General features: G+C 47.2%; 1 protein-coding gene across 1 annotated transcript in view; it reads right to left on the reverse strand.

Moving 5' to 3' along the window:
* ADAMTSL3 (ADAMTS like 3) overlaps nt 1-12055 on the reverse strand; it is a 143461-nt gene that overhangs the window by 71576 nt on the left and 59830 nt on the right. The window contains exons 5-7 of the mRNA XM_054589091.1: nt 11898-11943; nt 8960-9196; nt 3256-3382 (exon numbers count right to left, since the gene is read on the reverse strand). Coding sequence (XP_054445066.1) covers nt 3256-3382; nt 8960-9196; nt 11898-11943 — 410 coding nt within the window. The remainder of the gene's footprint in view (nt 1-3255; nt 3383-8959; nt 9197-11897; nt 11944-12055) is intronic.

Genomic DNA, 12055 nt, shown 5'->3' on the forward strand with positions numbered 1-12055 from the left:
AGAAGTGTCAATTTGCTGTTCTGCTTATTGATGCGTTCATTCACTGACGCGTGTATGTGCCCTGACCGGGGATCGAACCTGCAACCTTGGTGTATTGGGACGACGCTCTAACCAACTGAGCTGCCTGGCCAGGACCATCCTTCGGGATCTGGCTCTAGAAAGATGATGGGGAAGGAGAAAGAGATGCCCCAAGAAGACGGGAGGGTCTAGCGGATACAGTCCTCCTTGGCATGGAATAAGTTACATTTATTTTGGGGATCGGGGAATAACGAGAAAGCATATGACGTATCACCCCACGAGGCAGCCCCATGCTCACCCAGCCCAGGACTCTACTTTTGTCAGGAGTACCAGGGGCTGCTTTGTAAGAGGGGGGTCACATCACAGTGTCCGAGGGCGAGTGACGTGCGGGCGTTCCCGGCCGGTCCCAGGCACTTCCGTGTCAATAGGCACCACAGGCACTTCGTTGCTACCAGGTGAATATGTGCAAAATCCCAGAGCAGACAAACTGAGCACACTTATTTATTCGCCTCGTGCCCTTATGGGGACAAGACAAAAAATATAACAGACAAACCTGGAAATAAAACTGAGTCCCCAAGTGCCAAGCCAAGACTCTCCAGATCAATGCAAATGATGCCTCCTTGTTGCTGTTTTTCGAGTTTCCTCTCCTTAAACACTGAGCGGCCTCTAGTCCCCTGTTCCAGCATCCAAAGCTGTTGGTGCCAGTTGTTAGCTCAGCCTCTCTCCTCCTCCTCCTTCTGCGCAGGAAATTTATGTGTTGTATCTGGATGGGTTTCTGATTTTTCTCATAGCAAAGGTTTTGGCTCCAGGCTCCTACACCTTGAACCGCCTCGCTGCGCGGTGGAGGGCTAGCCTGCGAGCAACCGTGCGCGCGGGCCGCGGGGCAGGGCGGTGCCGTGAGTGTCTCCCCGCTGTCCTCACGCCGCGTGCGGCCTCAGGAGGTTATAGAGGAAGGACGGCCTGGCAAGGTGAGGATGCAGGGGTTCCGTGGCCGCCGCCGGCCCGGCGATGCACACGCGGGGGGAGCCATGGCTTCCCTTCCCACATATCTTTCACACAAGGCACGATTCTAGGAAAGTGCTTCCATATGGCCCGTGGAAAATCCCAGCCAAAACCGGCCTCGGCAGGCCAGCTTCAGAGCAGTAACAGACATGAAGGGGCTGTCGAGAAAAGCAAGGGCGGGCAGAGCTTCCACGCAGGCAGGAGGGAGCCTCTGCTGCCTTTGGCCTTTGCCTAGGTACCCACGTACAGAATCGGACGACAGGCCAGCGGTGTCCCCGGCTTGGCCCGGGTCACTGTGCCCTCCGAAGACTGGCCTGTACGATCCGGCGGCGCTTTTTCTTGCAGAAATTAATCCAAAGATATTTTAGGGGCCCTGAAGCTGGAATGTTCTGAACTGGCATCAGGGGTCTGAGATGCCTCCAAGAAATCAGAATGACACATTTGGAGCTTATGGGAACACGTGCATTTTCATGGAGGGAAAATGCCTCACTGTCAATTGACTTTTGGAAGAATCTACACCTTAAAAACTGAAAATCAATGAGAGAGAGAGAGAGAGAGAACTGCCTCACCAAGAGAAACAAGCAGGTGAGACCCCTTCCAGCCGCCGCCACACTCCGCCCGCCCTCTCCCGTCTCCAAGCTCCTTTCTTGCCCCGATTGCACTGAGCTTCCACCCGGTTCCATTACCATTATCTCAGTTTCTCATCTCTCGTGGGCCCTGGTGAGACAACGTCTTTCCTCGTGTGATTCCCGCACGTCCGAGGGCCAGCAGGAGCCACAGCTCTTGGCCTGCGGGGTCCGGGGCGAGCCCTTCCCTGCGTCCTCACCTGCCCGTGGATCACGGACCCACTGAGGCCGCCTTCGGGCCCCGCCCGCCGCTCACTGACGCCACTCCTGCCGACGTCGCAAACAGTCTTCCAACTGCCGCAGAGAAGCTGGGGCCCTCCTCCCACTGGGGCCCCCAACTGCACTTGACGTGGCGGCCCACTGCCTCCTTTTGGGAATTGCTGCATTTTGCTGTGCATAAGGCACACACTTGTGCCCCAATTTTTGAGGGAAAAATAAAGAGGCGCATTATACATGGGCAGTACTAAATCTGCATCTACGTAACTGTGTTCAACTCTTTTATTGAGGCTTATGCATTAAAAGTGTCCCTCTAGACAGCAGTAACGATATCCATATGCAAATGTATACGCTGGGATATGATCATCGGTTTTGTTTCTAAATATAAATAAATAATCAAATTAAAAAGTTAAAACAATGGATTTTCCCCCCCTGAAAATGTGAGCCAAAAACATGGCTGTGCATTGTACACGGCAAATACAGTATTTCCTCCTTTAGCTTCGGCGATTCTGCTCTTCAGCATCTGCTGGCCGCTCTAGGACAGAGGTCAGCCACCTGCAGCCCGAGGGTCAGATTCAGCCTGTAGCCTGTTTTGTAAATAAAGTTTTATTGGAACACGGTTATGCCCGTGTGTTCACAGGTTGTCTGTGGGAGCTTGTGCGCCACAATGTGAATGCTCAGTAAGTGAGAGAGACCCTATTCCCTGCAAAACTCTTAACACATTTACTATCAAGTCCTTTATAGATAAGTTTACTGACCCCTACATTAAAGGATTAAGAAAGGCACATATCACTGGAATGAAACAGTGGAATTTTTGTGGCTATCTAAAATTTAGAAACCGTTGGTTCTAAACACGCAAACAATATTTAAAGTCAAATGACAAACTGAGAGCAATATCTGAAATAGCTGTAACAGAGAGAAGGCTGGCCTTCGTGAGAGAGCGCAAGTTACACCATAGTGAGGAAAACATCCAGGCGGGAAAATGAGTCGGCACCTTCGGCAGCTGACTGAAAATGAAATGTAGAAATGCACAACAATGACATACGTTCTAACTCAGTAACAATCACAGGGAGGAAAATACAAGAAATTATTATTTCATGGTTAGCCCCCCCAAAATCAGCAAATATGTAAAAATAGTCATGCTCTGTGTCAGCAAAGGTTCAGAGAAACAGGTCCTGTTAGAAGAAACAAAGGGAACAAACATTTGATACACAGTTTTCAGAAGATAACTGACCTTCAGGAAACTGGCCACACAGTTTTGCCAAGGGAATGACGTTTAGGATGACGTTATTGTAGCAACCGACAGCCTAAAGCACATTTTTAATGGTAACATTGTATTGGATCTAAAGCACATTGCGCTTCATGGTAACATTGTATGGGGTTGGCAACCTACTTTTTTCAGGAGACACGTGCGACTTGGACTGTCCCCGCACCAGCCTGCAGGTGGAGCCGTCGCCGGCGCAGACCCCGCAGTTGTCTTCCTTGGCGTGGCTCCTCAGGTGCCGATCGCAGCCCACCGCCTGGGACAGAGCAGGGCGTCAGGACCCCGGGAGGCCTGGGCGCAGCGCGCGGTTTCTCTCCCGTTTATGAGCGTGCCGTTCTTAGATTTACGAGTGGCTTCTCTTTTATGAGAACACAGCTTTTGTAAATATGAATAATATGAAGCTGGTCTAGAGTATCACATGATTCTCTTCCGGGCCCAAAACATTAAAAGGGAAGAAGGGAAGCTGTCTCTGCACACTCCCACTCTTACCCTCCCAGTTACATCTTTATTCAGACATTTTTGCGTGTAAAAAACGAAGAGAACTTTACAGGTAACGTTTCCTCTCTCCATCTCTTCCCTCTTTTCCTCCCTTAAATCTAGCTCTATTCTCTCACTTCCTTCCAATGTACCACTATCCTGAACTCAATGCGTATACCTTTGGCCCATAATTTTAAGCATTTTTTTGTTTTTATCTCAATCTCCGCATACCTGCATCTCACCATCTATATATCCATCTCTCTCTCTAGTCTATATTTTTATTTTATTATGTCCTTCTCTTTATCATTATGGATGCCTCTACCTACAGATTCCCACCTCTATGTTATTATGTCTATATAGTTTTCCTTACAAGCAACATTTTTTATTCTCACCTAAGGATATGTTTTTTATTGATAGAGAGAGAGAGAAAGAAAGAGAGAGAGAGAGAGAGAGAGAGAGATGGATATGAGATAAAACATCAATCAGTTGCCTCCAGCACATGCCCCAACCGGGGATTGAACCCACAACCTTTTTGTGTACAGGATGATGCTCCAACAAAGTGAGCTACCTGGCCAGGGCTTTATAAACAATTTTCAAAATACAGGAAAGGAGTGACTAAGAGAGATGTTTCATACAGAATACGTTTCTATTGCTATCTTTCGGACTCCTGAGAATTATAACTTTTGTGAGTTATTTGTGTACATGCACATATATTAATTGTGAGCTTCCTTATATGAGAAAAGGGGCAATGTCTTACATTTCTTTTTATTTCACAAATATGCCATTGATACGATATTAACTAACATGATAGTTGACTCCTCGACCCTCACTCCTCTTTATTTATTTGCATTGATCTGGGGTTTAAAGGCATATAAGGGGCTGCGGAGGCAGGCGGCCCACAGACAAAACCTGCCCCCTCCTGCCCCCATTTTCCGGCTGCAGGGTGTCGAACAACTCAAACTTGCAGACACGTCTTCCCTAAAACGAAAACAGGGATAATAATACATGTTTCAGGTAGGATCTCGCAAGGATTAAGTGAGAAACTATAGGGACCACTCTCAGTGGAGCGACTAGAAAACTGGGAAGGGCTTGCACCGATTTTCACTGTAAAGCCTTCACTTTGGGCCGGGGAGCCCCGTGCCCAGGCTTCTGCATCGGGAGCTGCGGCAGCAGACCCTATATCCAAGGTGTTGAAGAGAGTATAAAACTGGGGGAAGTCGAAACCACCTGTAGATGGTTTTTTTCCCCCCCCCCCAAGTCTGGTGCTGAAGGGAAGGAGAGCAATCAAGTGAAAGCTTCAGAGAGAGGTGGGGAAAAGCTCCAAGGAAGTTTAAGCAGAAGCCTGTGATTAGAGGTATTTTCCAATTCACACAGCACTGTTGGGGCAGGGGTGGGGGTGCGGAACAGCAGAGCTGATGTTTGCTCTGCCGGCTTCCCCATGGTGAAAGCTACCAGTCGGAGCCTAACTTAACTCACTAGGAAAAAGCCTGGAAAAGTCCAAGGTGTCCAACAAAAAGTACTCAACCACGGGCCAGGAGCGAAATTGGAGAAGACGCCAAATTATTCGATGAGTAGTTGACTCCAATGACTTTTAAGATACTTTCTTCCTGATCATATGATTTTATAAAGAGTCATGAAATATTAATAGCGGTAGCTGATTTTTACTGAATGCCTGCCACATGCCTGGCCTTGGGCCAAACCCGTTACAGACATTATTTCATTTAATCTTCACAGTGACCTTGTAATATACTTGGTGCCTTGTATGTCTGTTTTACAAATAAGGCTTCCGAACATTGCTGAGGTTTAAATGACTTTTTGACATCACACGGCAAGCATATCATGGCCGTAGTGGTTTTTATTTTTTATTTATTGATTTTAGAGAGAGAGAGGAAGGGGGAAAGGGGAGGGGACTTGCTGTTCCACTTATCTATACATGCATTGGTTGCTTCTGGTATGTTCCCTGACCGGGGATCAAACCTGCAACCTTGGGGTATCGAGATGATGCTCTAACCCACTGAGCCAGCCAGCCAGGGCCACTAATGGTTTTAAAACCCAGGTCACCTGACACCCAATTTTAACATCATGCCACACCTTCCTCACCTTTTCTATCAGCAGATGGACAACAAAAAGAGCCCAGGGACAGGGCCATTATATTAATATTTACAAGTGCATGCGGCACCACGTAGAAGCGGTTGACTTGGGGAACACGCTTGGAAGGCTGCGATTCAACCCGTGACCAAGCTGTGTCCGTGCCCTGCGCCCGGCGGGAGCAGCCCGCCACGGCGCGATGACAGACCCACGGCTCCCAGGGCCAAGCTCTGTCCTCGCGCCCTGGGAGCCCTGAGCGCTCTGCGTCTCCTGAGAGGAAGCGCCGCCCTCCCTCCAGCTGCCCAGGAAGGGTGTGGGCTTCGGAGCTGGGATGGGCCTGTCTGGAAGAGTGTTCTCTTCCTGCAAGATCTTGGGCAATCGAACACCTCCCTGAGCTCTTGTGTTTGTTTCATCGTTTTTTTTTTTGTTTTTTTTTTTTTTGAAGTTCCAGTTCATCCAAATCTTCCAGCCAAAAAAAGCATGTGAAAACATCACAGAAAAACAAGAGCAAAAAGGAGGTCTGGCGGCCCCAGGCTTCACCGGGTACAAGCCAGGGTGGCCTCGAATCTGAGCAACTGCTCGATTCTGGCTCTCGGATCCCATCCCATCGATAGTCAGCAACTTAGCAACTTTGAAAAACTGCCCAAAGTGTTTTCGACACCTGCGGCATCTCCCCAAGTCTAGGTCTCTAATTATGATGATTTAAAAACCACGAAGGGACAACTCTATCAATAGCATAGATTCGCATCTATTAAACAAGAATTTCTATAGAGCCAGGCGCTGCAGAGTATAAATTAATAAGATGAGATTCATGTCCTACAGTGTCGTTCATGAGACAGGCTACACAAGACTGGAGAGAACCTAAACAAATATTTAAAATATACCAGCAGCGCTCGTTGGGATAAATGCTCACATACATACCATCGCTTCAGCTGAGGCTGCTTCGCCGTTCCTGCCTACGATTTCCTGATCAACTAAAAGAAGATACTAAGGAGGAGACATTGCTCCACATTAAGCAAAATAGGAATTTCCTAAATAAGCCCATCTTAATCCTTCAAGCAGCAAATAATTTTCTGAGTCAAGTTCTGTTGCAACCTCTGAAAATTGGCTTCTACACTAGAAAAGAATGCTGGCGTGCCTGCCACCACGGGGGTGTAGGGGGCTGTGGCTTCCAGCCTGCGGGGGTACAGCAGCTCCCGGCCCCTGAGAAGTCGAGGGTGGTCGTCAACTGTGACTGGCCAACGAGGGACGCGTCTACACGCCTGTACTTCTGTAAGAAGCTATAAGGGACCATGTGTGAGCCATGCAACCCCATTCGCACGCTTAGGTAAAACATGTGGGTCTCAGATGTCCAAAGAGCAGGGACCCGCGCTGACCTACGTTGGATGCGCCACATTATCCAGGAGTAATCAATAATCCGTTCAAACCAGTGCGCTCAGGGGTTGCCGGCTGCTGCACGAAAACCCAGCCTGCTTTCGGCAGGAGTGCAATGTGGTCATTAACGGAGGAAAGCAGGGTCATTAACAGGAGGGTGCTGTTCTAAATTGGATGTTTCCCGTCCAGACACAGACTTCTGGCTTCTGTTGACAAATAAAGACTCTGACACATTTATGGGTCGTTTGGGCGATACTGATAAGTCAGTGGCAGTGCATCGGCTGAACAGATGTGCCCCGTGGGATGCGCGGGCTGATAGTGGGGGCGGCTGTGCCTATGTCGGGGCGGGGGATGTGGGGAATCCCTGTGCCTTCCCCTCAATTTCACTGCAAATTAAAAAAAAATCGCCTCTAAGAAAAAGCGAGGACGGGAAGAGAAGAGTTCCAGAACAGCCTAGAAAGGCAGCAAGGGTCCTGGATGTGTCATCAATGCAATGACAAGCCATGGAGGGAGGAGGGACAAACTGATGCTCAAGACGATCATCATGGGGCTCGGGGGATGATGGGGTCAATACTATCACAGTAACTGTGTGCGGTGACAGGCGGTCACTAGATTTACTGTGGCGATGGCTTCGTAAGGCATAGAGATGCCGGGTCGCTGCGCTGGACACCTGAAATTAATACGCTATTGAATGTCAACTACAGTTTACAATAAATGAATAAAAATAAAGAGTATATTTCTCGGCCAAAAAAAGCAATCGTTTTGGCTGCTGTGTGGAGAATGGCTCTCAGGGGAACAACGTGGAAGCTGAGGCCTCAGGACAGGAGGGTGTTGACATAGTTCAGGTCAGAGAAGCTGGTGAAGGCTGAGACTAAGAAGTCAGTGGTGGGTTCGAAATAGACTTTGAAGCCAGACTCGACAGGACTTGGCAGGGGATTAGATGTGTAAGTTGAGAGAGAAGAATCCAGAATGACTCCAGGATTCTGCGGTGAGCAACGGAGTTCATTTTCTGGATGAAGGAAGGAGAAGCTAGTTGGAGGAGCAAGATTATGGTTCATCTCTGAGCCTGACCCTAAATGCGTGGTTAGGTCATTCACTTGCTGTTGTTGCTGCTGCTGTTTTTGCTCTGAGCATAACAGGGGAGGTGAAATACGATTCGCTACTTTAAATTTCCCCCCCAGAAAGTAAAGGAATGGAGGCGGAATCCTATCCTTTCCCGGCCGTCCCTGCGCTGCCCGAACACCCCCTCAGAGCCCCTGACCTCACACCTGCGGCAGCGTGTGGGGTTCTGCCTCATCCACACTCGACACTGCTCTGCGAAGTTCACGCTGAAAACCTGCTCAGCATGTGTTCGTGCGAATTTTTCAGCAAATAAGTCACTGATCCTCAAGACCCAAGACAATGAATCAATTTCAGTAAAACCACGGCTCACAAGGCTCAGAGAACCCAGCAATGTTAACCTTCCAAAGCGGTGGTTCTCAAAGCGGGGTCCCTGGACCCAGCATCAGCATCTCCCAGGAACTTGTTAAAAATGCGAGTCCTCAGGCCACACCCCAAACCCACTGGATCAGGAACTGGGGCCGGTGGGGCCCAGCCCGCTATGTTTTAAAACGTCCTTCCAGCGATTCAGCTGAGCTTTCAGGTTGGAGGACCACTGGCCCCTCCGAATCACAAGAGGTTTCATATTGCGATCTTCTCACGCCTACAGGGACAAAACCTAAACTATTTTAAATAAGCAACACAACTTAAAGAGTGAGGAACACTCTCTACAGTATTTTTTACATTGAAATGGTCAAAAACAGTCTGTCATGCACACCAACAAAAGGAGAAAAAGATCCCATCGAGAGCGGGCGTGGCGCCTCGGCGAACGGGGGAGAGGGAGCGGGAGGCTGACCTGGCAAATGCCACTGATGCACATGTCCAGGGAGTCTGTGTGGCAGCGTGTTCCATCCAGCACCTTGGGGGCCAGCTCCACGACCAAGCTTTGGCCCCGGGCGTGACACTTGAGCGCACAGGGGGCAGCGGGGTCATTGTAGCGCGGAAGCCACTCGTAGTAGCGGCCCTGATACTGCACGTCGTTGTAGGCAGAGCACTGCTGCGCCCGGAAGTCCTCAGCATCGTCCGGACAGTCCTGGAGGCAGAGACAGAGGCCACGGGCCTGTCACGCGGGGAGATGGGCCAGCGGGGGGCGGGGGGGCGGTGAGCACAGCCACCAGGGTCCCGTGAGACCGGACTCCCTCTCCCCCCGCCTCTCTCCTGGGAGTCACCTCATTCCGTCTAAACATTCAAACCGAACCTACAGCCGTGGGAATCTCCCGGAACCTCCACAGCCACGGCCCATACAGGGGGCCGCCCTGTGTATTCCCATCACTCTCTGCCCAGGCGGTTTTTCCCAGGCAATTACATTTGGCTCTATCTTATCCACCTTGTACATACATTTTCATACGCCTGACACACTGCCTGTCTTCCTGAAACAAGGGGAACAAAACGTGTTTCATTTTTCCAGGTGATTCGAGTGATCAACCTTCGGGAGCCATTTCCCTGTGAGGGATGATTTGGCGCTACTTTGGCCCCAAACTGCTGTGCTTTCCGAGACCTTGTATTTGTTTCTGTTGTTGTTGTTTAATCCATCTGACTTTCCTGTCTTGCTCCTGGACCCCCCAGCCATCTCTTCACGGGAACCACGTGCCTGCCTCCAACTGGGGGGAGGGTGGAAGGACACCACGTAGCTTTTTCCCTCTGCCTATAATAACAGTAGAGTGTTCGTGCGAGTCTTCATAACTCAACGATATTTGAACTAAACTGGTGACTCCTCCCATCCGATACATCCCAAGCAAGATGCTGATGGCAAAAAATGTTATTTTACTCTTCTGAGTGCCAGCTTCCCAATTCATGGGAATTAATTCATCGTATAGAAATTTCCCAATTGAAGACAACAGATACAGAAAGGCAAGATGTTGTTTTGTATTTTTTCTTATTACAAATGTTCACTGTACAAATGTTGACAAGTAGTTTCTAGTCAGAAAAAGAATAAATAACAAAGATTCTTGTGCCTAAATCTTTACACAAATCCTTGGTTATTTCCCAAGGACAAATCTCTGGAAATAAAATTTCTGAGAAAAAAGGGTGTGTTTCATAGGCTCTTAAAAAAATACTGTGAATTGCCCTCCAGGAAGGTATTTTTAATATTGTCAGGCTACATAAGTTCCCTGTTCTCAATACCTCTTCTTAGATTGGATATCATAACTTTCTAAAAAATTTTCCAATAATAAATTTTAAATAGAACTGCACTGTTTTAATTTGCATTTGCTTTTAATGATTTAGATTCAATATGTTTTCACGTATATTTGCTTATTGTATTAATTCTTCAAAAATGTCTTGTTTTCTGTCTTGTTTATCTATTGGAATGTTGGTCTTTTTATTTTTTTAACAGATAAAACTGTTAAACTTCACAAAGAAGTTATCAATTCTCTGTCACTTATATTGGAATACTTTCCCCATTTAATTTTTGTGGTGTTTTGTAAAGTCAAGAAGTTTTAAATTTTTAGGTAGTAAGCTCTACTAATATTTCCTTTTAAGGTTTCTTTCCTAGTTAATGAGCTCAGAAATGCTTCCCCACCGCCCTAAGAACAGGTATATACTTAAATGTACTGTTCTTGTTCCTTTACAGTTTAACAATGACATATTTTTAATTTATTTTTCGATTACACTTGATATACAGTATTATGTGTGTCAGGTGTGCAACACAGCAATTAGACCTTTATATTTCTTATGAAGTGATCACCCCAAGTCTAGTACCCACCTGGTCCCACAGTACTTACTACAATATTATTGACTATATTCCCGAACAGCAATTATATTTAACTCTTTGTTACATCTAAATGTATTTTGACGTAGAGTATAAGGTTTCAAATTTAATTTTATCTCTTCCACGAACAATTATTAATCAATTATCAGCCAGAATTTTAGAATCGAATGTCTCCCATCTCTCCCTTTGTCAGTACCTGACTTTTGTATTTGATTGTGTGTGTGCCTTTATAACCTGCCTCAAATCTTTCTTGGAAGTAGGTAGGGAATAAATAAGACATAACGAATAAACTTTCTTCTGGGACGATTTTAGTGTGCTGTGAATCATTCCAAAACCCTCTGTCGCTCTTGTTTCGGCAAGACCACACCTTAACCTTGGGCGCCAGAGGGGCACAAGACTTCCAGTGGTGTGCACGGTGGAGTGTGTACCGGCAGCGCACGATAGGGCGGGAAACCTGAAACCTGTGTAACGTTATAAACCGATGTCACCTCGATGTAAAAGAAGGGTGACGTTCACAAACCCATCCTCGTGGGTGATTTTCTTTAGTCACCTCTCCTTCCCCTTGACACACTGTGTGGTGGCCAGGACAGGTGTTTGGGAGCAAGAGAGACCAACTCAAGTCTGTGTTCTTCCTCCGTAGCCTTTGGAAAATAATTCCACCTTGCTCAGCCCCAGTCCCCTCATTTGCAAAAGAGAAGTAACCTCACCTCATGTGCCTCCCAGGGTTGGGTGAGATGCTCTATAGAAAACGCTTTGAGCACCGAAGGCATTTACAGGCATTAGGTATTGTTTCCATGAATTCGGAGATTATTAAATACCTACCAAATTAGATCATAAATGTGAAATGGCCTAAAAAGGTAGTATACAGGGAAGGTATGAGATACACAAAACCTGTTGTTGATTAAACAAATATTCAAAATTTCCACAAAGAACACCAAGAGACCACTGGCTTTACAGTACACACTGCAATATTATAACTTTACGGCATGACTGTTAGATGATATATTTTTATTACAGAACTTACATGATTGCTGCACGTCCTGTATCGAATATTCTGCCCTTCACAATTCCTAAAGGAAAAAACAAGGGAAAAAAGAAAACAATGATTTCATCGAAGTGGCAAGCCTAAAGGGGAAAAAAAGGCACTGGTAACACTTTTATCGGAGCGTATTACCTCTCAAA

The sequence above is a fragment of the Pteronotus mesoamericanus genome, unplaced genomic scaffold, assembly GCF_021234165.1.
Source record: "Pteronotus mesoamericanus isolate MK-2021 breed Mesoamerican mustached bat unplaced genomic scaffold, CSHL_Meso_final contig_1242, whole genome shotgun sequence".
Classification (NCBI taxonomy): Eukaryota; Metazoa; Chordata; class Mammalia; order Chiroptera; family Mormoopidae; genus Pteronotus; species Pteronotus mesoamericanus.